Source organism: Sinocyclocheilus rhinocerous, unplaced genomic scaffold, assembly GCF_001515625.1.
Source record: "Sinocyclocheilus rhinocerous isolate Xijiao unplaced genomic scaffold, SAMN03320098_v1.1 scaffold66, whole genome shotgun sequence".
Classification (NCBI taxonomy): Eukaryota; Metazoa; Chordata; class Actinopteri; order Cypriniformes; family Cyprinidae; genus Sinocyclocheilus; species Sinocyclocheilus rhinocerous.
This window is the reverse complement of record NW_015662934.1, coordinates 823,738-851,052: the sequence shown is the minus strand read 5'-3', so window position 1 is coordinate 851,052 and position 27,315 is coordinate 823,738. Positions and strand designations below refer to the sequence as shown.

Below are 27,315 nucleotides of genomic sequence, written 5' to 3'. Positions count from 1 at the left end.
AGATACAACTATTTGAATATCTGGAATCTGAGGGTGCAAAAAAAACATTTCTTTAAAGCTGTCCAAATGAAGTTCTTAGCAATGCATATTACTAATCAAAAACTAAGTTGATATATTTACTGTAGGAAATTTACAAAATATCTTCATGGAACATGATCTTTACTTAATATTCTAATGATTTTTGGCATCATTAGATGAAAAATCGATAATTTTGACCCATACAATGTTTTTTTTGGCTATTGCTAAAAATATACCCCAGCGACTTAAGACTGGTTTTGTGGTCCAGGGTCACATATAACTATTAATACGTAAATGAACAAAAGTTTGAAAGAAAATATAGGACTGAATCTGATTACCTGGTCTCTGTAAGACGTGCGGGACAAATGCTGGACGCATCATTGGAGGAGGCGCTATTGCCGGCATAGCTACAGATAAATAACATATGATTGTCAGCTCATTTCTATATATAACTTTGTCTTAAAGTCTGTAATGAGAAAATGTGGATTTATATAGATGTACCAGGACCAACAAATGTAGGTGGAGGACCAACAAAAGTGGCAGCTCTTGCATCCAAACTCAGCTGGACCTACGAAAAAATTAAAAAAATAAACTAGCTTGTAAAACAAGGAATTGATGAATGCTTCAAGCAATATATATTTTATATATATTAATATATATTAAATTACAATTTAAATAAAATTAAAATTTCAATTAAAATTGGATTTTAGGATTTTGGGGGAAAAAAATCTTATCTTTTTAAAGTATATTCTCAATATTTGTTATTTTCTAAATTACACTTTTTATTTAAGTTATTGTAATGAAATGTAAAAATGTGTCATTAAAAAATAAACAAGTACATCTGAATAATTTGTAAATTTAAAAAAAATAAAATGCTAAACAAAAGCATTTTCACTAATAGTCTTACATTTTTGGATCTCAGCTTATAAAAATATACAACGTAAAATATTAGGCATATTTTTTGAGTTAGAAATAATTAATACCTCTCTGTAGGTGTTTGTACCAATGATGGGCCTGATGATGGGTACGGCTGGCATTGCCAGAGCGACTGGCACAGCTTCAACCACTGTAGGTGCCACAGGTCCTCCTAACACCTCCTGCTCAAACCTACAAGAGAAGCATGCATACTGTCAGAAACGTCCTATTCTACACACTCCAAACACTACAACACTGCCCTGAGAGCAACAATACGCTGCAAATAAACAGCTGGAACTGAACATGAGAGAAATCAAATGTGAAGAACTCACAGCGCCATCTCAGCCTCCATCTCCTTCAGGCGCTCCTCTCCAGATTTTAACGCCATACTAATCGTTATCTGCAATACATAAATAAATAATGAAGTCAATAAATATATAAACAAACAAACCTCAATAGATAAATCAATGGTTGTGCCTCAAATCAAATCGCAGCAAGCTGCTTGTCTAGCATTTTGGGAATGACAAGCCTGTTTCATCTGCACCTTTATGGCCAGAAATGCTGCACACTCCTATGATGATTAAAAAGCAAACCCATGCACTCCAAACATGCTGCACGCTCTTGAAATTCAGTTCACTACGTTTTGAGAGACAACCAATGTATCTACAGTACAGAAAAAAAAATAAGAACAGAAATCAATAAGCATAAATAAAACAAAGAGATTCCGTCTGTGGTAAACTGTGCTTAACTGTCTAGTTTAAAGAAATAAACACTGTTTGAATCGATTACTTGTTAGAAAATGACCGAGAAATAATGTTCAGATGCCACATGATTCTGTTGTTTTAAAGCTCCAGACTGAATTAAACATTATCTACAGCCCCGCTACAGTAAGCTAGCTTTAACTAAATACATACTCGCCGTGAAATCTGTCCTGATTAAGAAATTCAAGCAAATATGCGGGAATACAATAAAAAGACAGATGAACAGAACTGGATCATTTGTTTTCCTCGACGTTACCGCTCCTTCTGGCGCAGATGAAATACGTCACACGAGTCCTTTGGTCCTTCTTCAGTGGAGGCGCAGGAAAGTGAGATCATGTTGGGTCTTCTTCTTCTTCGTCAATGGCCGTTCACTCCTTAGGAGTATTACCGCCACCTACTGTATATCTTGCGCACATGCCCCACCCACCCCAGAGGATCAGAGCCCAAGCTTCAGCTGGTGCTGCGTGTTCAGCTCCTCCAGCTTCCACACTGTGCTCCTCAACCTCTGAGATGGGCAGAAGCATCATGATCCTCATCCTCAAACACTAAATCCTGCACTAATCATGTAAGCTCTAAAAATGTTAAAACCACCTTAAACATCTGACTATCACTCAAACCCTTTCCCAGAAGGTCCATGACACTCACTTGGTCTGTTCCTTATATTGCTAAAAAGACTGTTACGCTGATCTTCATATTTACTACATTTAAAGAGCACATGCTCTACTGTTTCAAAAACACCACATTCATCACACATACCATTTTCATGCTTCCCCATTAATGCAAGTGTTGAATTTAGTCCTGTGTGACCCATCCTTAATCTAGAAATCATTACTTCTTCCTTTCGGTGTCTTCCATAAAACTGTTCTTTTTTCCCTACTGATTTCACAATATTATAATACCACCTACCTGTGCTGCTATTTTGCCAAATCTTTGTTGCCATATTCTTATTATTTCCCTATTAATTACTGATTTGATCTCATTTCTTCCCAGAGGTACCTAAACATCCACCAAGTTTTTCTTTAAAGCTTCTTTTGCTAACTTATCCGCTGTTTCATTCCCTACTATCCCGATATGTGCCGGTACGATTATACAGTATAAGATTATACCCTCTATTTTCAGTCTGTACAGTAATGTATAAATTTCTACTAGCAGATCTTCTCTATCAGTTTTTGTCGACAATATACTTTTAAGAGCTGATGAAGAATCTGAGCAAATTACAGTCGGAGTCCTATTTGGCTTAATCTGTTCTACCCACTGCAATCCTACTATTACAGCAGTTAATTCTGTAGAATATACGGACAATTTGGCAGATGTAGACAAGAATGACTCCTAAGCGATTGAGGTGTTCTGTTGTTGGATGTAATAATGAACAGCAGTTTCATTTACACCCGACATCTGAGCCGCTGAACTGGCAGTGGATTATGTTTGTTTTTGAAGGGAATGCCCCCCACCCCCACTCAGAAGTAAGTGTAAGGTTTTTTTAACGAATCTTTGCAAATCACCTTTCCTAATAATGTGCTAATTAGCAAGTTTCACGATGAATGCAGCTAAAGTAAACAGTCTCTCTGAGAGCGGCTCGGAAGAGAGGGGCGGGGTCAGCAGAGCTCATTAACATTTAAAGGAAAATACAACAAATCTGCATGCTCTGAAAAGAGCTGTTTTTGACAGGGTAAAAAAGGTGGTTTTTTTACTCTACCATTGAGAAATTAACCAAACTGTTACAGACTTTTCATTAAGACCCTAAAGAATCATATCAACTTGTGGAAAATGGGCATCCTATGACCCCTTTAACCTTAAACTTATTTTCGTCTTAAATTTGGAATGTACACTCCTATGCCCACTTTTTGTTTGATTGGGTCTTTAGACCCATCTGTATAGATCTGTATAAAAGAATAAAAATTTTCTCTCATAAAAACATTGATTTCATAACTATTAGTATATCTTCCTTCTGCTTTTTCCCGGGCCTCCAACAATCTCATTTCAACACTGGGTTCAGGAATATTCCATACTGATACCCCATTTAATGGCATGTTGGGACAGATTTCTTCATTCTCCAGACCACAATCCTTGACCCACTGTTCATACTTCCAACCAAAACTATTCCCTCCATTCTTTTTATATTCCCAACTCATGTTAGGTCTCTTGTATCGCTTCGTAAAATAAATAAATAAATAAATAAAAATAAACCCCTCCAAATCACTACTGATCGATTTGCATTAGTCACTGTGTTACAGGAGAATTATTAGTATTATTTAGACCGTATACGACTAAGTATAGTTATTACAGTTATTACCCATACTAACTAATACTAATGAATTTACTTGTTCTATTTTTTATTTATTTTTTATTTTTATTATCTGTGTTTTTTGTTCTGTCACTGTCATTCTGTTACACTGTGGAAGCTTCTGTCACGAAAACAAATTCCTCGTATGTGTAAACATACCTGGCAATAAAGCTCATTCTGATTCTGATTCTGATTCTGATAAAGCTTGTTTTGCCTTGACAGCAGGGGGCGCTATAGACTTAGCAATACTACAAAAACTGTAAGGATACAGATGAGTCAAGACGTGCTGTCAAAAAAGTTCACAAGAACATTCACACTACACCCTGAAGTAGGTATCACACTAATTAATACAGTCATATTTTTTTAGATGTTCAATTGCAATTCCATGTTATTCTTAACATTCTCCTTTTCAAAGAGAAATGCAATATGGTGGGCAAAACAGACTTGATGTAGAATGTAGAGGGAACTTTCTCTCAATGCTTCTGACAGGATGAGAATAACTTTTACTGACCTCCATCACCCTCTATAATTAATAAATTCTTACATCATCTCACATCGGCTGTCATTTCCTTTTTAGGTTCCTGTTTAAGATGTTGTTTAAGTGTTAAAAATCATCAGCAGAGTTTCACTAAATAAACATTATGGACTTAGACATGATTTAAATCATATCAAATATACCAAACAAACATATTTTTGTTCAAATTTAAGCATAGAATAAAGGAATTAAATACAAGCACAGATTTAGGGAAGCTTTCCACCATGGAACAAGGATATCCGTTTACTGATGCAAGCTTAAGTACTGTATATATTAGGCCTGTTGTGGAGTAAGACTGAAACTTACTGATGCATATAAAAAAGTGTTTTCTTCTTAGATAAAATTGCTAAAGGGATAAAACATGTTTTACATCAGCATATTATTGCAGTTGCTTTTATCAGGTGAGTTTTTGTATTTGAGTATTTTTTTTTTATTTATAGATTATGTTATTGATTAAATAGAATGAGATTGAGTGGTTCTCAGCCTGTTTGACTCTATGATAATATATAAGGCAAAGCTATTTCTGCTGTAATGACTGCTCAATAAAATATTTAAGAGCTTGGTATAATTACATAAATCTATTTCATAAAAAAAAAATTCCATGACTTTTCCATGTCTGGATTTCACACTTTTAAAATTACCATGAAACCAAAAAAATAAATAAAAATAAAATAAGAAAAATGTCTATTTTGTAGCTGATTTAGCTTATTTTGAAGCTTCATAAATCATTTAAGCCATTTTGTGGCCACTAAACAGTTTGCTGCTGTACATTTTGGTCAGATCTGGTCACTGATAGTCTATAAGAATCTTCATTTTAAGTCTAGACTCCAAAAAACAACAAGGAGTAATAGTGACATTGAAATCTTAACAAACATTTTTTGTGTGTTTAGCTGCTGTGGCTTCATGGTTGGTTTCATACTACCCTAGAAGCATATGTGCATTCGAAAGATCATCTGTGGATTTCAGCTGCATGTTTGACTATTCAGATTATCGCATCCTTAAAACAACATATTGGTTCAAACCAGAAGCTCATCAGAAACAAGACGGATCACAGGTGGGAATATCTGCCTATAACTCAGAAGCAGCAAAGATTCACCAGCTGTACAAAAACAGAACAGCTTATGCAAACCGAGACAAAAACTGCTCACTGCAGTTACACAATGTCTCCAAAAGTGACACTGGAATGTATTTCTTTCGCTTTGAAACATATTCCTCTCGTGGAAAATACACTGGACCGGGTGGCATAAACCTCAGTGTAGCAGGTAAATGAAAGGCTATACTTGTTCAATGAGAAATAAAATATCAGCAAATCACTATCTCCAGCATATACACTCTTAATTTTTTTTGTAGTGATATTGTACAAGAACCATTTTTGGTTCCTTAAAGAACCTTTCAGCAAACAGTTCTTAAAAGAACCATTTTTTCCCTTAGTGTTAAAAACATTTGAATAATCTGAATAACATTTTTTCCACTATAAAGGACCGTTTGAGCAATGGAAAGGTTCCATGGTTGTTTAAGGTTCTTCATGGAACCATCAGTGCCAATAAAGGATGGGATGCTGATAGTCTTTTTAGTTTTTAAACAGGCTTCTGGTTACATTTCATTAATCTACATTACCTTTAACAGTTCTACCTTTTAGAGTAACAGTAAAAACAAAAAAGGTGAATGAACACATCCATGAAGGAGACTCTGTGACATTGACATGCAGCACAGAAAACTGCACCCCAACACAAGAGCCGTTTGCCTGGTTTAAAAACCAACGTCTGATTCCAGAAGCCACTGACAGTGTGCTCCAAATCACCTCTGTCTCTCACGATGATTTTGGCAACTACTCCTGCGGTCTGAAGAACAGCAGCACAACTTCAGCAGATGAAATATTGCTTGACGTAAGATGTACGTTCACATCTCTGGCTAGTCTGTCATTTAAAGCACATCATGGCTTTGTTCAAAAACCTGGTGAAGTGCCTTTTAAGGCATCATAAACACAGTTTCCGCAAAAATATTAATCAGCACAACTGTTTTTAATATTGAGAATAATAAGAAATGTTGCAGTAAATCAGCATATTAGAATGATCCTTTAAGACCGGAGTAATGGCTACTGCCACATTTTAAAATATATTAAAATATAAAGCACTTATTTTAAAGTGTAATGTCTGGGCTTCATATATGTATGCCTATTAGAGTAAGATGCTGCATTTGAAACTGCTACAGACCTCTATGTTAAATAAGCGCCTGTAAAGCCTTGAAATGAGGAAGCTGGACGATTTCAGAAAATCCCACTAACCCACAGTCAACGTTTTTGATGCAACATCTGCGCCACTGCATGCCAAAGTTTCATAGTTCTCTTGCAATTACAGATCCTGTTGCTTCTCCCCACAGATAGTCCAAAGAACGTCAAAATAGCCGTTTTGTCATCTGGAAAGATACAAGAAGGAAACTCACTGACTCTGATCTGTAAGAGCAATGCCAATCCTGCAGTGACAAACTACAGTTGGTTTATGATCAAAGAAGCAAACGTCTCTTATATAGGATCTGATCGTGAATTCTCCATCAAATCTGCCAGTCAGAAGGATGGCGGACAGTACTTCTGCATTGCTAAAAATGACATGGGTTCTCAAAACTCTACAGTCACACCACTGAAAGTCGAAGGTAATAGGGAATATTTCAATCACGAAGAAAGAAATTGTGTTCGAAATGGAATACTAGTTTTTTGAAAAAGTAACTCAGATATTTTCTTGTAAATTAAAAAAGTAATGTGTTACTTTACTAGTTACTTGACAAAAGTAATCTGATTACGTACTTGTAATGAGTTACCCCCAACACTGCTAGCTTATTGCTTACTAAATATTGTGCAGTAGCCTATATATACAGATACCGGCAGTGTATGAAAAATATCATGTGAGTGGCGTTTGAGTAAAAAAATAATGTTTTATAACATCAATAATGTTAAATGTGACTGCTTCATTAATCACACATGGAAATAACAACATTATACTGCACATTTTGGAAAAATATCACCTAGGCATATTGCATAAAGCTTGCATAAGACATAGTAAGTAAATTATGCAATTCTAAACAAAGTTTACCCAAATTTATTCCATTTTTTGTTTGTTTCTATAGTGCCTAGTCATCGAAATTTCTTGCTGACTGCAACAGCTGTGTTTTTGTTTCTAATGGCTGTACTGTTAATGTTTGGTCTCATTATAAGGTGAGTGGATGCACATATTGTTGAAATGCAGAGAGAACGAAGTTCATGTGTTAAACGTGAACTGATTGCATGAGTTTGTACTGTGTGGAAATGACACTACACATTACACAAGCCCTCGATGGCCATCATCATGTATAGCTACTGCGTTCAGTATTGCGTTGTTCTGATTTCATTATCGATGGGCCAGTCAAACATGCAATCGGTTTACGCAAATCTTGCACTTACTACATAATAATTGTAGTATTCTCAGCATTCTAAATTATTAACACATAATAATACTGAATGATTCCTTTTAACGGAATCTAGTCAGGTTAGACGGCTTATTGAATTTAACGAGGAGGAAATTAAACGTTATCTGCTTACATCTTTACAGGAGGAAACTGTTTACGTCAAAGAAGCAGCCCGCAGAACAGGTATTAAACACATGAACAGTTCATCTCATTTTAAATGAGCAAGAAGATTCTGTACTTATAACTGCGCACTAAATCAATACTGTGATTTTTCATCTCTGATCAGACACCTGCAGTCACTGTCACAGAGGAGATCTATGAGAACCTGAGAAAATCACCAGAGTCTGAGGAAAACCTTACCACATATGTGACATATGTAGACTTAAGGCTTCCTTCCTCAACCTCAGACAGGTAATGATAAAAAAAATGTCATGATGATTATTTGAGGGAGAAAAGCGGTGGAATTGATTTATAAACCCCTTGAATTGGCTGTGTTGACATCAAGTATTAGTTAACATAAAGAACGTCAAATTGTTTCACCATTTTCTATAAGCAATAACAGGCTACTGTAAAAAATAAAACATAAAATAAATCAGTTGCTGCCTTTTAGCTGAATCAAATTGGCATTTCTTTTGTAGACCAAATTGCTATATGTTGCTATATATATATATATATATATATATATAGTCTAATATACATTTCTTTTGTTTTGTAGGCCACATTGCAACAGTCAAGATGTGATCTACAGCCTTCTTAGTTACAAAGACTGAATGAATCTTAGCACTGTGAATAATGAGCTTTAGCAAGCAGCTGTTGTATGTATTTGTCTCATTTTATTCAAAAGAATCAAATGTCTATAGTTGAGAATACATTTACATTGAGTACAAAATTACTATAGGGTCACTCTATGAGTATAAAAGCATTAAAGAAATAATTTATGCAATGTACAGTGAAGATCAAAAACTATTAATAAATCTATATGTACATCTTGTTGCATGCATCTGTATTTACATCCACATATCACTTGACCAAAACATTCATACATGGTGCATTAATGTAACAATATATGATGCTGAAACAAATAAAATGCAAAGTAATATCTATATCTAACACACACAGTTATTTTTATCTTTACAAAAGCCATTATCGTTCACATTAAACTGAAAAGTCATGTCTTTCCAAATCTATTTATTTCCAAATCTTTCAACTGTTCCTTTAATCAAGATTTTATACAAGCTACAAACGTATGTTAAACACGCAATAAATTAACACTAGTGATGCTATTATGCTATGATATTATGCTCCCATTATGACAGTAATATTACACTTTAACACGTTAACATCATATTCTACTTAGCTGCATCCTGCTTTTATCTGCTCATTACTGAACATACAGTGGGTACGGAAAGTATTCAGACCCCCTTAAATTTTTCACTCTTTGTTATATTGCAGCCATTTGCTAAAATCATTTAAGTTAATTTTTTTTCCTCATTAATGTACACACAGCACTCCATATTGACAGAAAAACACAGAATTGTTGACATTTTTTGCAGATTTATTAAAAAAGAAAAACTGAAATTTCACATGGTCCTAAGTATTCAGACCTTTTGCTCAGTATTTAGTAGAAGCACCCTTTTGCTCTAATACAGCCATGAGTCTTTTTGGGAAAGATGCAACAAGTTTTTCACACCTGGATTTGGGGATCCTCTGCCATTCCTCCTTGCAGATCCTCTCCAGTTCTGTCAGGTTGGATGGTAAACGTTGTTGGACAGCCATTTTTAGGTCTCTCCAGAGATGCTCAATTGGGTTTAAGTCAGGGCTCTGGCTGGGCCATTCCTAATCAAGTCCAATCAGTATAATCAAACATAGCTGGACTCAAATGAAGGTGTAGAACCGTCTCAAGGATGATCAGAAGAAATGGACAGCACCTGATTTAAATATATGAGTGTCACAGCAAAGGGACCATGTGGTATTTCAGTTTTTCTTTTTTAATAAATCTGCAAAAATGTCAACAATTCTGTGTTTTTCTGTCAATATGGGGTGCTGTGTGTACATTAATGAGGAAAAAAAATTAACTTAAATGATTTTAGCAAATGGCTGCAATATAACAAAGAGTGAAAAATTTAAGGGGGTCTGAATACCTTCCGTACCCACTGTACATTCAGCTCAAGCAGCATTTGTCATGTACAGTATTTACAGTGCTGGATCACACTCATAATACTCCTACATTTCCATGTAGTACAATTTATTAAGTATAATCTAAATCGCACAGGACTTGAACGTTTTCCTGCAAATAACAGTCGTCCTTTATGATGTTTGTATGTTTGTTCCAGATGGCATCACTTAAATAAAAAGTATGTCATTTATGAAGTTTTATATCTTACAAATAGGTTTCTCAAACACTCCCCCATCTGTCATTGGTCAGACAAACAGATGGTCCCGCCCCAAAACTCATGCTATTGGTTGAACCATGTTTCATAGCACCACAGAGCTGTAGAGTTTAAACATTTTGGGATACAAATATCTTACATATAGTATTTAAAATAAATGACACACTTCACCCTTAAGCTCATAATCAGATGTCCCAAGATTTGTGTGAAGTTCCTTCACTCAGTGAATTCAAATTGTGTCCTGTATAAATATCTTCCTCTAGGCCTCTGCTGCTGGATCACCAGATTCTGGTTTCTTCCTACAAAAAAAAAAAAAAAGAGAGATTATTTCTACAATGAATGTGAAGCTGCTTTCTGTGTTAATGAGGCAGCTGGATTGTTTGTTTTCTGGGGCAATGGATAATAGAAAAAATAATAAAAAATTGTGAAACATGAGTTAAAAATGGCAGTAAAGCAATAGTTCATCAAAAATGAAAATTCGGTGATTATTTACTCATTGTTTACTATTTTATGGTATGTATATAGGCAGTATAACCATGAATGTCATATGCAGTTTGCAAAGTTTGAGGAGTAAATCATGACAAACTGGTAATTTTTGGGTGAACTATTCCTTTAAACCTGGTTGCGTAAAATAAAGCCCACATGCCATTTTTTGTGAATGACAGCTTTGATGCGCAGCTGCATTCATCCCTTTGAGGTTGGCACCTACTCGAATTTGGTAAGAGGCGCTTTGTCACACGTGACCTCTGAATGAAGGCCATTCACTGCCCCACTGGGTGACTGAAGCTTTGGGATGCTGCCTCGTGATAGTGCTAGCCCGCTCAGCTTCACGTCTCTGTATCAAAGGACGCAAGAGAACTGAAGCTTAGGGGGGTGCAATCACACACAGGAAACAGCAACTCCATCTAAATGCAAAGCTCTAAAATTGGTCTTTTAGATAGAAAATGTTAAGTTTAAAAATCTTTGGCACCATCTTAGACATAATATCAAAAGTTCATAAGGTTAATTGTTAAGAAACATCTTTATGAGCTTTTTGAGAATTATTAATCATTTTGTCTATATGTATTCTAAAAAAATAGTTAAAATATTATTTTATAGTATTTAACACTTGGTTTGTTAGTTCAAAATGCATTAATTAAAAATATTATTTTCTTATCTATCTAATTTATAAATGTATAGAATTAATTTATCTTGGTTGTTATGCTAGTAAAAATGTTAATTTCTAATTTAGTGTAGAAATTAACATTAAACATGATTTTAAAAAATTAGGTAAAAACCCTCTATTCTTTATTGTCAAGTATGTCTCAACCTTTATTTTGAACTTTATACAATCTTTATTGTGAAGTGTTATCGTTTCAATTGTAATCAGCTTTTGATTTTTTTTTTTTGCCATTATGATGTCATATACCAGTTCATAACAGTGAGGAATACAATAAAATGTATTATTTATTTATTTTTTACATTATTTAATTATTTACACTTCTATACCAAAGTAAAGTATCTTTGCACTTTCTTGATGTGTATGTACTTTACATACAGGAATAGTTCACCCAAAAATGAAAATTATGCGAGGACTTTTCCTCACACAAAGCTATCATATGAATTCAGAAGACTTCGTACAAGTCTTTCAGACTTCATTTATGATACATTTTTTGTGCTTTTGGTCTATTTTGGAATGTTTTGCATCCACTTCTTGTGTGAAAACATTTGAAATTGAGGGAGGGGTACAATTTTGAGGTGAACTATTCCTTTAAAGAACTATATGCAATCACCCTGGGCGACATTTGACTCTTGAGTCAGGGGGGCAAGAAAAAAAAAAAGTGGCAAAATAAATCTTTTTCGGATGTATGCATCAAAACATTGCCCTACCATGCATCAAATCAGTCAATACAGCACAGTCAAGAATAACTTCAAGAGGTTGCCTGCGTTTACTAAACTGTGGAGCTTTGACTCGTTGCTGATTTGAATGGTGATGCTTCCTGTTTTAAGTGGCCTTTCATTTTTAACCAGAAATGTGCACGCTTTTCTGATGTTTAAGTTTTCCGTGTCACGTTTTTTTGTCTTTTTCCCGTGTCACTTGAAATGTGTCCGTTTTGAATCGTTGTTACTAAAGGTGAGACGTGAGGAAAAAATAAACAATCAGTTGTGGGACTAGTCTGTCATAAATTGCATACCATTCATTTCTGACCTTTCTACCGTCCGTTACTGGAAATGAAATGGTTGATATGTCCCAATCTCAATAAAGTTTACACGCTTTCAGTCCGTGAACTGGATCTCGCTCACGCGCACTGTCTGTGGAAGTTTGGCCAGGACCAGTTCCAGAAGAAATCACTGAGGCATTTTTGTCCCGTCCATTGCTTTGGTTATCACTGTGTCAATCTCTGATATTTCTAGAATGAATCCAGCATAAATATGCTGATGTAATTCCCGAAACGTTGCAGCATGTATGTGTCCGAAAAACGAAAGTTTCATACAAATTCGGAATGGATTATAGCCTAGAAAGCACGCAAAGCGCACTCCCATTTTTATCACTAAAAGCATCACTCATCTTAGTTCATTGCGATCTCACAAAGTTCCGTTATAATCAATGAAGCTCTCTAAACTACACAATGAATCTCTTATTTACGCTACATCACGTCTGCACTTATGAGATGAATCACAAGCGTGCAAAACTCCGGCGCTTTCAACGGTGAGTGAATTCTGAAAACGCTAACATTTCTGATTGGCCACTGCGTTGAAGAAATCAACAGATATGTCTGTGATTGGCTACATTGTTCAATGCCGCAAAAACACATTGGATAGTTCGCCAGATCTTTAATTGCTTTTGCTTTCGTTTGAGGGTATTTAGCGCAGTCTAGTACCCCCGTACAACTGGGTCTGGGCTTGGATAACTGCACCAATTGCAGCGGGACTGACATCAGGGATTCCATGACTAACGATATGCCCCCCCCTAATGTCGCCCATGGCAATCACCATAAACTAACATTATGTGCAAACAATGGCTCTTTGTAGGAAATCTAGGACAGAAAAGAACAGTCCTTTTGTCTATCTCTACAACATGTGCACTTAAGGGTGAAGTTGTCTTACCCAGAGGAATTATTGGCCTCTTCATCCATCCCTTTAGACTCTGACACCTTGTGTCCAAATAGTTTACGAGCGAGGAAATTAAGCATGCCGCAGTGGTTGGTGTAGCAACAGAAAGCATCTACTGACACCATCAGCAGCAAGAAGATGAACATTACAATTCCCACCACACCTCCTTTCCCTAACGCCGACTGACTGACTGCAAGAGAGAGAGAAATCAATTCATATCAGTAAAAGGGTGAATTATTTGTTAAAGGGGTCCTATTATGCTGAACTATTCGAGCCGTTCATGCCAGACTGGGGAGAGAGGTGTTGTAATAATGTAAAATATGTGAAAAATATTTTTCGAACAACCTAGTATGAGAGCCTGTTCTAGTACACCCCCAAAACAAAATCAAGACTTTGTAAAAGAGCATAATAGGACCCCTTTAAGCACATAATGCATGATATTATTATGCTTGCTCTAATCAATCCTACCAGGTTGTGGGACGGTGAAGTTAATTTTGGCAGTATTGGAGGAGCCATTGTGGTTTACTGCATAAACTTCCATTTGATAGTTAGCATCGTACTGGAGATTGTTCAACTGGATTTTGCTGGAGTTTCCAGGAATTTCTTTTTCAGTCCATTCCTCATTCTCCTTGTTCTATTCCAAACGAGTGACATTTTATATTTAGATATATGGCTTGTGAAAAATACATATACTGCAGAGATAAAGTGAGAAGTTTTCGGCTGGACTTCAGACTGACCCCTTTGTAGCGTACAACGTAGTGTAGGATGGGAAAGCCTCCATCTTTTAGCTGTTTAATGGGGATGTAGATTGAGTTCTTGTCCAGCTTTTTCTCGCTCAGAGACAGAATGGGGCTGTCGGGTTCTCCTACACGAGGGAAAGAGGAAACATTAGATACAAGGAACAAAGAAACAGTGTAACAGGTTGATCTTTGGGCTGGGTGATATTGGTATTAATAAATGTATTATTTTATTTTATATTTATTTATTTATTTTATTTTGATGATATTTGTTGTACACTATCATTTCAAAAGTTTGGGGTTGGTACAATTTTAATTTTTATTATTTTAAATAAGTCTCTAATGCTCACCAAGGCTGCATTTGATCAAAAATTGGCCTACAATAAAAACAGTGAAATATTATTACAATTTAAAGTAACCATTTTCTATTTGAATATATTTTAACATATATTAATGTTTTTACTTGTGATGCCAAAGCTGAATTTTCAGCATTATTACTCCAGTCTTCAGTGTCACACGATCCTTCAGAAATCATTTGAATTTGCTGATTCAATGTTGAAAACAGTTGAGCTGCTTAATATCTTTGTGGAAACTGTAATACAATTTTTTTTTTCTGGATTTTTTTTTCAAAAGGATTCAAGTTTAAAAGAACACACACACACACACACACACACAGAGAGAATGGTAGTCTACATATTGATATTTAATTTGCTCTTAAACAGTTAATTTCTAAAATAATTGAACATGTTTAACGCAAAAACTAAAATACAGTAAAGATACAATTAAAATGCATGTTTTCTATACTAATTTATTAAATGAACAGAAGGAAGAGATGTGTGAAAGTGAAAAGTGTGTGATTTCTTACAAATCTAGTCATTGGCCAAATAAAAAGCACATTAAAATGATTGTAAATTTTTATCACCCAACCCTAATTAATCCAAGAATGCTATATTTGATGTTTCACTGTTGGCCTCTGTATTATATTAAAGTTAAATTGTCAGCATCATACTTAAAGGGTTAGTTCACCCAAAAATGAAAATTAGCCCATAAATTACTCACCCTCAAGTCATCCTAGGTGTATATGATTTTCTTCTTTCAGACGAATCCAGTCGGAGTTATATTAAAAATGGTCTTTGATCTTTCAAGCTGTTTAATGCCACTCAGCGGGTGTTGCATGCATCAGTCCAAAAGCAGTTAAATAAAATGCGCCCATCCATTAAAAAAAAGTGTCTCACACGGCTCCGTGGGGTGAACAATGGCCTTCTGTAGCGAATCGATGCCTTTTTGTTTGAAAAATATCCATATTCAAAACGTAATAATCACTTTAATGTAGCTCAAAGACCATTTTTAATATAACTCCGACTGGATTCGTCTGAAAGAAGAAAGTCATATACACCTAGGATGAATTGAGGGTGAGTAATTTATGGGCTAATTTTAATTTTTGGGTGAACTAACACTTTAAGTAATTGACAATCCAGTGGATAAGCTCCAAAATTATTCACTATAGTATAGATGTGCGAGAGCGGCAGACCAACATTGATTTCATGCTGAAGGAAACCTGAAGTAGCAATTTTCTCTGTTCTCGCTTTCTCCAGCATTGAAAACATGCAGGTAAACTCATTTTCACACATCTATATCACAGTAAACAATTAGGCTTGTGTTTTAGCCTGTCAACTGGAGATGTATGCATTTAAAATTTTGATTTACCATCTACAAAGGAAGGTCAGAATAAGGCAATGGATGGGCCCCGGGACCAGGAGCAGGTCGTAATGCATGGAGAATCATCATCAAGCAGGTCAGAGAGGCAAATCATGAACAAATGTGATGAGCAAACAGGCATTGATGCATAACATGGTATCAACTGTAATAAAATTGTCTTAATAAAATGTATTTCATTATTGAAAAATAATGTCAAATGATTAATGTCATAAATGTCAAATGATTAATCGTGATTAATCGCATCCAAAATAAAAGTTTGCTTACATACTATGTGTACTGTGTATATTTATTATGTATATATAAATACACACACACATACAGTATATATTTTGAAAATATTTACATGTATATACATTTATATTCTTATATTTTATATTATATATAAATATATTTAATATATAAACATAACATTTTTCTTAAATATATACATGTACAGGTGCATCTTAATAAATTAGAATGCCGTGGAAAAGGTTTGTATTTATATATACATAATAAATATACACAGTATACACACATATTATGTAAACAATAACTTTTATTTTGGATGCGATTAATTGCGATTAATCTCGATTAATCGTTTGACAGCACTAAAACTAATAGTTGGGCCTATAAACCAATGGCCACGCCAAAACTGAATCTGCAGACAGATACATATGTAGATACAGATACAGATATTGTATGGTCCTAATGGTCCAAATGGTGTGACAAATTAATTTTTATTTTTTAGAAAGTACAAATAATGCATGTAGCCTCTCAATTTATTTAAGCTAAAAATTAAGAAAGCTGCATACTAAATTGGGTGCAGATTCCATGTGGCCTGCCAATGGCATAAAAAGTTATAACAATATTAATAATAGCTATCAACATCAAAAATGGTGGATATGAAGCAGATGAAGTGAATAGACAGAAGAGAACTTTGCTGATACTCACGTTGGGACTGTGTGAAGATCTTGTGTTCTGTGGAGAAGTTCCCCTGGAAATGAGAATTTTTGGCTGCAAAACGAATGAAGTACTCTGTGTACGGCTCAAGGCCCGTGATCACCAGGGGATCTACAAATGTAAGCGTTTTCATCACACATTTGAATTTACAAAACCATCAAAACAAACTACACTTTTCTGAGTGACTTATTTACTTGTGGGCTTGACAATGCTTTGACTCCAGGTGTCTTCAGACGGTTTCTTCCACTGAAGGATGTACTGGGTAATGGAGGACCCTCCATCTTGCACTGAGGCACTCTGGATGAGGACAGAAGATGAGGGCCCCGGAGCCACACTGAACTTAGCGGGTGTCCCAGGCCAGGCTTTTGAGAGAGAGGAACATAATTTTTAATGAGAAGCAATATTGAAAGTTTATTCAGAAATTAAAGACATCAACAAATCAAAGTTAGTTAACTACTACTGAAGCCACCTCAAGAGCCTTACTTATCAGCTGGAAGTCCTCAGTGGTTGTTCCTGCCGTATTGCTGGCTATGCAGGAGTACAAGCCGCCATCAGAGGGCATTACATTTTCAAGAATCAGCTCAGAATCCTCCACATTCGTCTGCCCACACATGTTCGTGCAAAAAGGAAAGACAATAAGAGACAGGAAAAAGTCATTAAGACTGAAGAGAAGAGTACGTGGGTCAAACTTCCTGTAGATATAGAATCCCTCCTAGTCGCCATAACCCATGCATTTCCCTTAACCCATGCAAGATTTTATTATCTTAAACATATTTCCAAAACGCTTTGAAATTGCTAACAAAAATGTATACGTTTCTCACCATTTTTTCTTTGTTAGTCTTCTTGACCCACTGTATGGTTGGTGTTGGATGTCCTGTGGCATTGCAGATCACAGATCCAGTTTCTCCTGGAATAGCCACCAGCTTAGGTTGATCCAAAACTACAGTTGGACGCTCTGAATATTGATCAATAAGACAAAAATGTAATTAAATTAAATTATGTATATGCATGACTGAAATGGCAATTATTTTAGAACATTTTAGGCGTGAAGAAAGGCAATTTCTTATGTCGATTCCAATAAAAAAAACCTACCTATCTTCCATAGTTAAATGAAAAATATCAAATATATACAATGAACCATAAATATATAACTACTATGGAAATATATTCATTAAATATCTATTTTTATATCTTACAAAATGGTCAAAATGGGTTTTGTTTGGGTCTGGGCCATCTGGCCTATTGGAGAGTGTCAATTTGATGCTTGCATGGCACCAAATTCCCCATATCTGTGTTTGTGACTGTAGTAAAATGTTTTCTTGGAATAAATCCTTGGCTAAACAAAATTGGCAAGAAAGGGAAATAAAGTAGAGGAAAAAACAAACAGTTGAGCTGTAAACACAAATTCACTGCAGTTTACAGTCAGCATGACACACGTTCCACAACCCATTTGACTTAAGAAGTGAAACAGGATATTCAGAAAGAATATGTTTGCTTGTCTTGATTTTATTCTTCAGGAATTGATTGATAGGATCATGAAAAATGGGCGTTCACAGCCAAAGAATCCATTATGTAACATTTTACAACCAGTATGGGCCAACTGCCAAAACTTACTGGTCATAAAGACCTTCATTAGGATAGTAAACATTCATTAAGAAGGTAAATGGGGTCAATTTTGATATCATGTTAAAGTTTGTTACTGTATATTGACTAAAAACAAATTAATGCAGACCAACTGCCACATTCAATGCCTCTGCACTTTCAGAAAGTATAGACACATCACTTCATTTGAGGTTTTCTAAGAGAGTCTTGTTTTACCTGAGACATCCAGAATAAATGTGGCGGTGTTTTCCCCGATCTTATTGGTAGCCGTGCAGACATAATCTCCAAAATCACTCCTGGTCACTGCAGAGATGGTGAGCTCACTCTTATCAGAGTTGTATTTGTGACGGGACTCGTCAGAGGTGGAAGGGCTGAGGGGAAAGATGCAGAAACACAGTCTGTTTGCCACTATTGTTCATTAAGACAACACAAATATACTCATGGGAGGAAAACTAACAACTAAGAGACAAAAGGAAACTCCAAATATACAAAACGACAAGATGGACTCCAAGACTAAAGAATATGTGTAAACACATGCCGTATAGGCTCTGTTCCGAACATTACTGAGCTGCCTTGCTGTCTACAACTGATTTCAATCAAATTTAGCATTAGAATGCTTCTAAAATAACACCATAAACACAAAAATGCTTATGGGTGAAAGTCATTTTATTACTTGATTGAACAATTTTTTTCAGTATTTATAATCCATTTATAATTTGTTTTAAGTACATTTTAAATCAAGTTTTCCCATTTTCATTTCTTGTTTATTTATGGTTATTTTTATTTCTTATGCATCACTTTTATGTAAAGCATTCTGAACTGCCATTGTGTATGAAATGTGCTATATACATAAACTTGCCTTGCCTTAGAAATCAGCCTAAAGAAGGTCTCTAAAAAGGCAGCAGCTCGTCGGTTTATACCTATTATGCTTCCTATGTAGGTAGCTCACTAGGTTTCAAAATGGAGCGATAGAAGTAGTCAGGATGGATTATTTGCATGTAATATGTAAGAACTAGAACTTTTGACTTCAAAAGCAGATTCACAAATATAAAAAGACTGAGACTAAGGATTATAGGTAAGCATGAAGGAAATATTATAGCATTTTCTACTGATATACATACAGTATCCATGAAATATTTGGACGGGGTACTCCTTTGACCCGGCAGGCTATAGACACAGTGCTGTTGGGTCCGGCAAAAACACTTTTTCTTTCCTGGAGAATCAGGACGGTCGGTGGCTCTGGAGAATGGGATGTGTAAAGCAGATATTAAGAGGATATATCCAGCCTGACCACATTAAAAACAAACATGATTAATTCCTCTATGTCCTCACCATTAACAACAACATAGATCTGGAGCTCCCTTATTATGGGGCGTCCCTTGATCCTGCCTTCACAAGTGTAGGTTCCACTGTCTTCCTGCTGAATTCTCAGAATCTGCAGAGACTTATCTGGCAGGATTCTGAGATGACCTCGTCCTGTACAAAGAGAAGAGGGAAGGTAGAGCATGAGGAATGTCAAAGATGCAATAGTATTACTTTAGATTCATGAGACGAAGCCTTTAAAAGCCCACACGCACACTCTTAAAAGTCCAGTTCAGCCCAAAACCAAAAACTGTTTCATTATTTAGCAAAATAGGCTCACTGGGAAAAACATGTCTCTCCAAAAACTCCAACAGCTTTTATTACTTCTCACAGAAATTATGATTCCAGTTTATTATGAGTCCTTGCACAGTATGTTTGCATCTCCATACGCTTGTCTGACATTGTAAACTTGCTCAGTAGCTCAGCTGGTACAGCACTGAACTTGAGATGTAGAGTGCTCAGTTACAAGTCCCATTAAATACAACTCAACACTCTATAAAAGAGCTCAAAGACGCAAGTTAAAATGGCATAAAAAAAGAGTGATTTAAACTCACGTTTGCTTTTGTTAATAGCTAATTGTAGGTAGTACACTCTTAAAAATAAAGGTGCTTCAAAAGGTTCTTCAAGCGATGCCATAGATGAACCATTTTTGGTTCCACAAAGAACCATTCAGTCAAAGGTTCTTTAAAGAACCATCTCTTTCTTACCTTTTTGTAATCTGAAGAACCTTATTTCGCCACAAAGAACCTTTTGTGAAACAGAAAGGTTCTTCAGATGTTAAAGGTTCTTTATGGAACCATTTAGACAAAAAGGTTCTTCTATGGCATCGTGAAGCACCTTTATTTTTAAGAGTGTAGGTTTTTTTTTTATAGAGCATTAATCTTTTAGCGCCATTCACCAGGCATTTAATTTTTTGAACTCGACCTGTTTTGGATAAAACCAAACATGCTTTTAGCTGCATTGGGCATCTCACTTTGAAAGTGTTGTGAAATTTGCAAAAAGGAACAGAATGAAACATGTTAGCGAACGCGTCTCAGACTCATTAGACGTTTCAAAGTGTTTGCGATATGTAAACACTGAATGTAATAAATCGCTTCCAGATTCACGCTCATCTGTTTCGGGGTGGAATTTAGCGACAATCACTGGACATTTCACACCGGAAGTGCTGTGAGACATGTAAGGACCAACATAATATCACTACGTAGAAATGTTGCCACACGTTTTTCCAAAGAGCCCTCATATAATTCCAAACCCTGTGGAACACAAAAGGAGAAATGTGAGTAAATAATAATATACTTTTCATTTTGGGGTGAACTGTCCTATTAAGGTTGTCAATGGTGGCGTTTACTTGAAATGGGGCAGGGCTTGATGTTTTGGAGCTGTTTCGTTTGGCCTCACCGTCAGACAGGAAGAAAAAAACACTAAACCAAACTGTTCACAGATGTTTCCCAACTTCTAGCGAGAAACATCTCTCGATTTGTTTGCAAATCGGTCAGAAAATGAATGCACAGGCCCCTCCCACCCCATCGCTGGATCATCCACCATCGCCATCCTGCCATTTTGCCATCTACAGGCATCACTGATAGCTGGGAAGATGAGGAGACCCCCATACCACATAAAAGAGCAGAAGAACCTGCAGCATGGCCATCCCCCCTACCGTCATCATTCACGATGCGATCATTCCGAAACCAGTGGATCTCCACCGCAGGCTTCCCAGACACCACGCAGGGAATGGTCGCTGTCTGGTTCACCAGAAATTCATGGTACGCCGGTGTGTTGCCAAAGTCCGGTGTTTCTGATTGTTGGACAAAATTTCACATGAGAATCATTCACAAATTTTGTGAATCCACATGTAAATGTGCTCAGGAACATTATGAGTCTTTAGGAACAAGAACCAGAAGAAGGGAACCTACGGTAGACATAGATCTGGTAGTTCATCTTCTTTGTGCCGTGATCATTTTCAAACACGCAGGTATAGATTCCAGTGTCATCTAATTCAAAGTTCTTCAACATCAGTTTACTCGAGGATTCATCAATTTTCTCGACTACATGGCGATCTTCATCAACGTCTTCACCACCTTTCAACCAACTAATTTCTCCCTCTGAATCAGCTGAACCACGCAACAGAACATAGAAAAGAAAAGAATGTATTTGTATGTCACATTTCACAATACATAAGTTTCAAAACGTCTTTCCAAAAACAACTTATTTCAATGTTACATTTAGGAAGTATTCTGTTATCCACCAGTGATGAGTGTATGAATGTCCTTATGGCATTAATTAGCTATAATATAATACAAGTTATGGTTAGTTATTTATTCAGTTAAGCAGACACAACAAATGTGGTAGGCAGCAATAACTTGTGCCTGTAATGATGACAATATACAGATAATATTACAATTTATATTGTAATATTTCATATTTATTGTAATATTTAATATTTATTTCATATGTAATATTTTAATATTTCACAGATTAACACCAAAAACAACACATTCTTGGTTATTTTATGACAGTAACATTACATCAGCGATATTAAACATGTTTTGACTGGTACAGACTGTTGCATGATATTCAAAGGCCTCCAAAAGTATTTGGACAAAAATGTAACAAAACATCAAACCAAGTGCCATTTATTTTAAAGACGCACAAGCCAGCTTTTCAAACAAACTACTTCACAAAAACATGTCTGTTAGGTTTCAAATGACAGATACTTCAAAATGAAAGCAAAATGTATTGCTGACACTTGAGGAGAACTCATACAGTCAGAAAAAGTCACACTGAGCTCTGATTTGTTCCCAAAATAGCATCATTTATTTCCACTTAGTCTAATATTTTGCAGTCAATGCAACAACATTAAGTACAGATATAATTTGGGGTCATTATTTGTATCGGCTAATTTTTTTTAAAGTGGCGTTTATCGGTTTTTACAAATGAACTCTTCATATATATATATATATATATATATATATATATATAATAAAGGGACTTTGCATACCATTATAGGGGTCGGCAATGGCACGTGTACCAACATTGGCAAGCAGAGGTACAATAATTAAAAATGGCCAAACTGTCCCCCTAATACTTGAAATTCTTGCACTGATCTGCTGCACTCCCTTATGCTTGTTGTTAGGATGACAAAAAGCTTTAAAAGTTACATTATCAGCCTGGTCTGCCACAGCGGTCGTTAATGTCAAAATAATTGAGCTGGCCAATCAAATCAAAGTAGATGGGTTTACTGTTCACAGAAGCAGAGGGCGAATTCCAGCGGGAAAAGAGATGGAAATTTGATGGGAAAAAAATGTTAAATGACGGACAGCTATATATCCAGTGATGCAGACAACTTTTTTTCCCTCAAATATGGCCGTTCTGAGAGAGAAAGAGAGAGATGAAAGTTGTGTGTTTGAATGAAGTTACCTGCATCTGTCTCTCTCTACAGACATTGAAACTGAGTTTAGTTAGTTCAAAAACTTTAATTTTGTGACTCTCTCCATTTAATAATACCGTTTAATGCCTCGATGAACCACGAGACAAACTTCTCTTGGCCCAGAAGGAAGTGAACTGAGTGAGCGACTTAATATAGGAACATACATTGAGTTAAGACAAAAATGAATAACCATAACATGACATAACATAACATGAATCACAAAGATTGCAAACAAAATGACAACATACTTGCATAAATGGGAAATATGTTGAAAACATGAATTTTGGGACTCTCTCCATTTAATAATGAAGTGCTATAAGTTTCTGTACTCCTGAATGTTTCTTTGTGTGCGTCGGGCGATCTACAATCTCTATTTCTAATCGAATCCTTGTCCAACACGCAATGAACCCTTTTCACATTTACGAGTTTCTCTGAAGCGGAAGTCGTCAAAGTAAACTTCTATAGCGGTGAACGGGATATTTTTGCGTTCCCATTTGATTAAGGTGACCAGACGTGCCATTTCCTAGGGACACGTTCTGGCCAGGATTTCAAAATTGCGTAAAGTGTTCCCGGGAAGTGGCACGTCTAGTCACCTTACATTTGATCAAACTTTACATGATTTACAATGCTGATGATCATTGAAACACGTCATCACAGTCTGTGAAAAGGGTCCATGTGTTGGGGGCAATATTAACGATTAAGAGTGTGCATGGATCTGCACTCCCAATTTCCTCCAGAAAAAGTAAACCTTCCGGGTACCTCTGGGATAATCACTTCAGAAGGCCTACTACAATTTGGGATACACTAATTCTAATTTCAAATACTATTTAGGGCTGATATTATATGGATGCCACAAGAGATCATGAATTAAGATCGCGAAAAAAATAAAACTTGCCGACTAACCAAACTGCTTAATAGCTGCAAAATAACACAACTACATTTCCATTCGTGTGAGAAAACCCAAATGTTTCAGCTTTTAAAAACACACTCCTTGTGCCAGGCACATCTGCATCATGTCTGGAACTATACATTTTTTATATGAAATATTTATCATAAACCATTTATTAAGATTAAATCTGATCAATGTATTACACCCTTGAAGATGGTGTCATGACTACTATGTATCAGTAACTAAACAGTTTTTAACTTTACACAAATGTGTTTACTCTATGTTTGAATTACAATAAATTCTGTCCTCTAAGCTAAATTGTGTCATATATTTGCTTGTTTGATTAAAAAGTACATACATTTAATTCTAATCTATTTTATCCAATGTCATGAAATGGATTAACACAATGGAAGTGTGAGAATTCTGTAGTGACCAAAAAAAGGAGTGTTCAACAAATCAGAAATGAGATTCAATGAGTTACAATCCATTACAATGATGAAAGTCTTCATCCTAACACAAGCATGTCTTCCTAAAGGATGCAATGATTACAGTCACGTATTGTAGTAGAGTAATCAGCAGAAGAGATGGTTTATAAACAAACAAAAGGTTATTTTTGTCTTAGCAGAACAATCCACGTCAGAAGTTTGACTCACCTGCTCTGATAAATTAGAGCTCAGCACGTTTGCGTGCAGAAAACAATAGCCGTTGTTTCAGCCCCATGGGATGTGCCCGCACGTATCAATGATCACCACTGAATTTTGGCTGATTTTGGCTAATTTGACTAATTAATTTAATGAATTAATAAAAAACATCAAAGCATTTTACTGAAAACAGATCAAACTTGCATGACGATTTTCATTTTGGTTAAAATATGTACAATAGCCAACAAAACTGAACATATATTTTAGTCAAAGTCAAAGTCAAAGTCTGCTTTATTGTCAGTTCTTCCACATGTACAGCACATACATACAGAGAATTTAAATTGCGTTACTCTCAGACCCTTGGTGCATACAGATAACACTAACAGTAGAGCATAAAAGAGGGGAGGGGGTTCAGTTTCAATGAGTTCTTTCAATGAGTTAGCAACATATTTTAGAATATGTGTACAAAACACTTTTTTTGTGAATCACACACACACACACACACACACACAGGCATTTTGGATTTGTTGTAGAGGTTTGATAGAAGTGGCTGGAAGACCTGCCAAGAGAGCATTGCAATAGTCCAGCCTGGACAGAACAAGAGCTTGAACAAGGAGTTGTGTTGCATGTTCTGAAAGAAAGGGCCTGATCTTCCTAATGTTGTATAAAGCAAATCTGCAGGACCAGGCAGTTTTTAGCAATGTGGTCTGAGAAAGTAAGCTGATCATCAATCATAACTCCAAGGTTTCTGGCTGTTTTTGAAGGAGTTATGGTTGATGAGCCTAACTGGATGGTGAAATTTTTATAAAGTGATGGGTTTGTTGACACCACAAGCAGTTCTGTCTTAGCCAGGTTGAGTTGAAGGTGATGGTCCGTCTTCCAACAAGAAATGTCTGTTATACATGCTGAGATGCGAGCAGCTATCGTTGGATCATCAGGATGGAATGAGAGGTAGAGTTGAGTGTCATCAGCATAGCAGTGATATGAAAAGCCATGTTTCTGAATGACAGAACCTAGTGATGCCATGTAGACAGTGAAGAGAAGTGGTCCAAGAACTGAGCCCTGAGGCACCCCAGTAGCTAGATGTTGCGACTTGGACACTTCACCTCTCCAAGATACCTTGAAGGACTTATCTGTGAGGAAAGACTCAAACTACTGGAGTGCGGTTCCTGAGATGCCCTTTGCCAATAGGGTTGACAGGAGGATCTGGTGGTTAACTGTGTCAAAAGCAGCGGACAGATCCAGCAAGATAAGTATTGAAGATTTGGAATCCGCTCTTGCCAGTCTTAGGGCTTCAACAACTGAGAGCAAGGCAGTCTCGGTTGAATGTCCACTTCTGAAACCAGACTGGTAGAAAGGCAGAGACTTGGTTGAACACAACTCGTTCAAGTGTGTTTGCAATGAAAGGAAGAAGGGAAACCGGTCTGTAGTTCTCTAAAAGAGTTGGGGTAAGACTGGGTTTCTTAAGAAATGGGGTTATACGAGCCTGTTTAAATGCTGAGGGAAAAACACCAGTGTGAAGGGATGTGTTAATGATGTGAGTGCAGGTACAACTGCAGGAGAAATGGCTTGAAGGAGATGAGATGGAATAGGATCAAGCGGACAAGTAGTAGGATGATTAGAAAGGATGAGTTTGGAGACTTCTACCTCAGAGAGTGAAGAGAAGGATGTGAACGAATGTATGTTTGCTGGTAAGATGTGCTTGACAGATTGTGGTGTGGAAAATTGTGCACTGATGGTTTTAATTTTATTAACGAAGAACGTTACAAATTAGTCAGCTTTTAGAGTTGATGAAGTAGGGGGAGGAGGAGGACAAAGGAGCGAGGAAAATGTTTTAAAGAGCATGCGAGAGTTAGACAAATTGTTAATTTTGTTATGATAGTATGTCCTTTTAGCAGTGGAGACATTAGCAGAGAAGGAAGAGAGGAGTGACTGATACACATTAAGGTCAGTAGGATTTTTTTATTTGCGCCATACCCTTTCAGCAGCCCTGAGCTTAGAACGATGTTCGCGGAGAACATCAGATAGCCAAGGGGCAGAAGGGGTGGTAAGGGCTGGCCTGGAATACAAGGGGCCCTATTTTAACGATCTAAGCGCATGGTCTAAAGCGCACGGCGCAGGTGTACTTAGGGTGTGTCCAAATCCACTTTTGCTAGTTTAACGACAGGAAAAACGGTTGGCGCGCCCGGCGCATTGGTCTAAAAGGGTTGTCCCTATTCTCTGAGTAATGGGTGTGTTTTGGGCATAACGTGCAATAAACCAATCAGAGTCTCATCTCCCATTCCCTTTAAGAGCCAGTTGCACTCGTGCCATGGCGGATTTGGTATTTACACGGTGGAATTTGCTAGCGCAAAGACAGAACGCATCTCCAGAGATGAAATGGAGCTGCTCGTGCGCAAGCAAATAGGTAGCCTAATTCTGATACATGCAATGACTATTCATTATGACATGTAGGCATTTTTATATTTATGTAGCCTACACAATAATAATCTTTTACATTGCAATCCTTTAATTTTTAATATTTGGCATGTTTGTGTGCTGCTGTGCGTCCCTGTGTGTGTAATA

The 27,315-nt window shown here is 36.4% G+C and overlaps 3 protein-coding genes across 7 annotated transcripts in view; 1 reads left to right on the top strand and 2 right to left on the bottom strand.

Moving 5' to 3' along the window:
* LOC107728490 (RNA-binding protein 42-like) overlaps window positions 1–2,023 on the bottom strand; it is a 6,061-nt gene extending 4,038 nt beyond the window's left edge. The window contains exons 1-5 of one of the 5 annotated variants that reach the window (XM_016538676.1): window positions 1,848–2,023; window positions 1,266–1,333; window positions 1,002–1,125; window positions 526–586; window positions 357–425 (exon numbers count right to left, since the gene is read on the bottom strand). In XM_016538676.1, coding sequence (XP_016394162.1) covers window positions 357–425; window positions 526–586; window positions 1,002–1,125; window positions 1,266–1,321 — 310 coding nt within the window. In that variant the 5' untranslated portion in view covers window positions 1,322–1,333; window positions 1,848–2,023. Of the gene's footprint in view, window positions 1–356; window positions 426–519; window positions 587–1,001; window positions 1,126–1,265; window positions 1,334–1,477; window positions 1,565–1,847 lie in introns of those variants that run through there. The other 4 variants (XM_016538673.1, XM_016538672.1, XM_016538675.1 and 1 more) reach the window with 4 other exon arrangements.
* Window positions 2,024–4,874: 2,851 nt separating this feature from the next.
* On the top strand, window positions 4,875–9,340 carry LOC107728466 (B-cell receptor CD22-like). Its single transcript, XM_016538630.1, has 8 exons — window positions 4,875–4,914; window positions 5,404–5,775; window positions 6,140–6,406; window positions 6,893–7,162; window positions 7,634–7,721; window positions 8,095–8,134; window positions 8,238–8,362; window positions 8,667–9,340. Exons 1-8 carry the CDS (start codon window positions 4,875–4,877, stop codon window positions 8,719–8,721), a joined length of 1,257 nt encoding a protein of 418 aa, XP_016394116.1. The 3' UTR covers window positions 8,722–9,340.
* Window positions 9,341–10,113: 773 nt separating this feature from the next.
* LOC107728453 (neural cell adhesion molecule 2-like) lies at window positions 10,114–21,926 on the bottom strand (the record flags this gene model as incomplete). Its single annotated transcript, XM_016538615.1, has 15 exons — window positions 10,114–10,640; window positions 11,051–11,176; window positions 13,429–13,624; window positions 13,903–14,068; window positions 14,172–14,299; window positions 15,879–15,881; window positions 16,821–16,940; window positions 17,024–17,191; window positions 17,313–17,430; window positions 17,651–17,784; window positions 18,648–18,802; window positions 19,553–19,670; window positions 19,764–19,907; window positions 21,451–21,588; window positions 21,707–21,926. Coding segments are annotated over 15 exons (1,974 nt in total), but the record flags the coding sequence as incomplete, so codon positions are not given.
* Window positions 21,927–27,315: the final 5,389 nt, after the last annotated feature.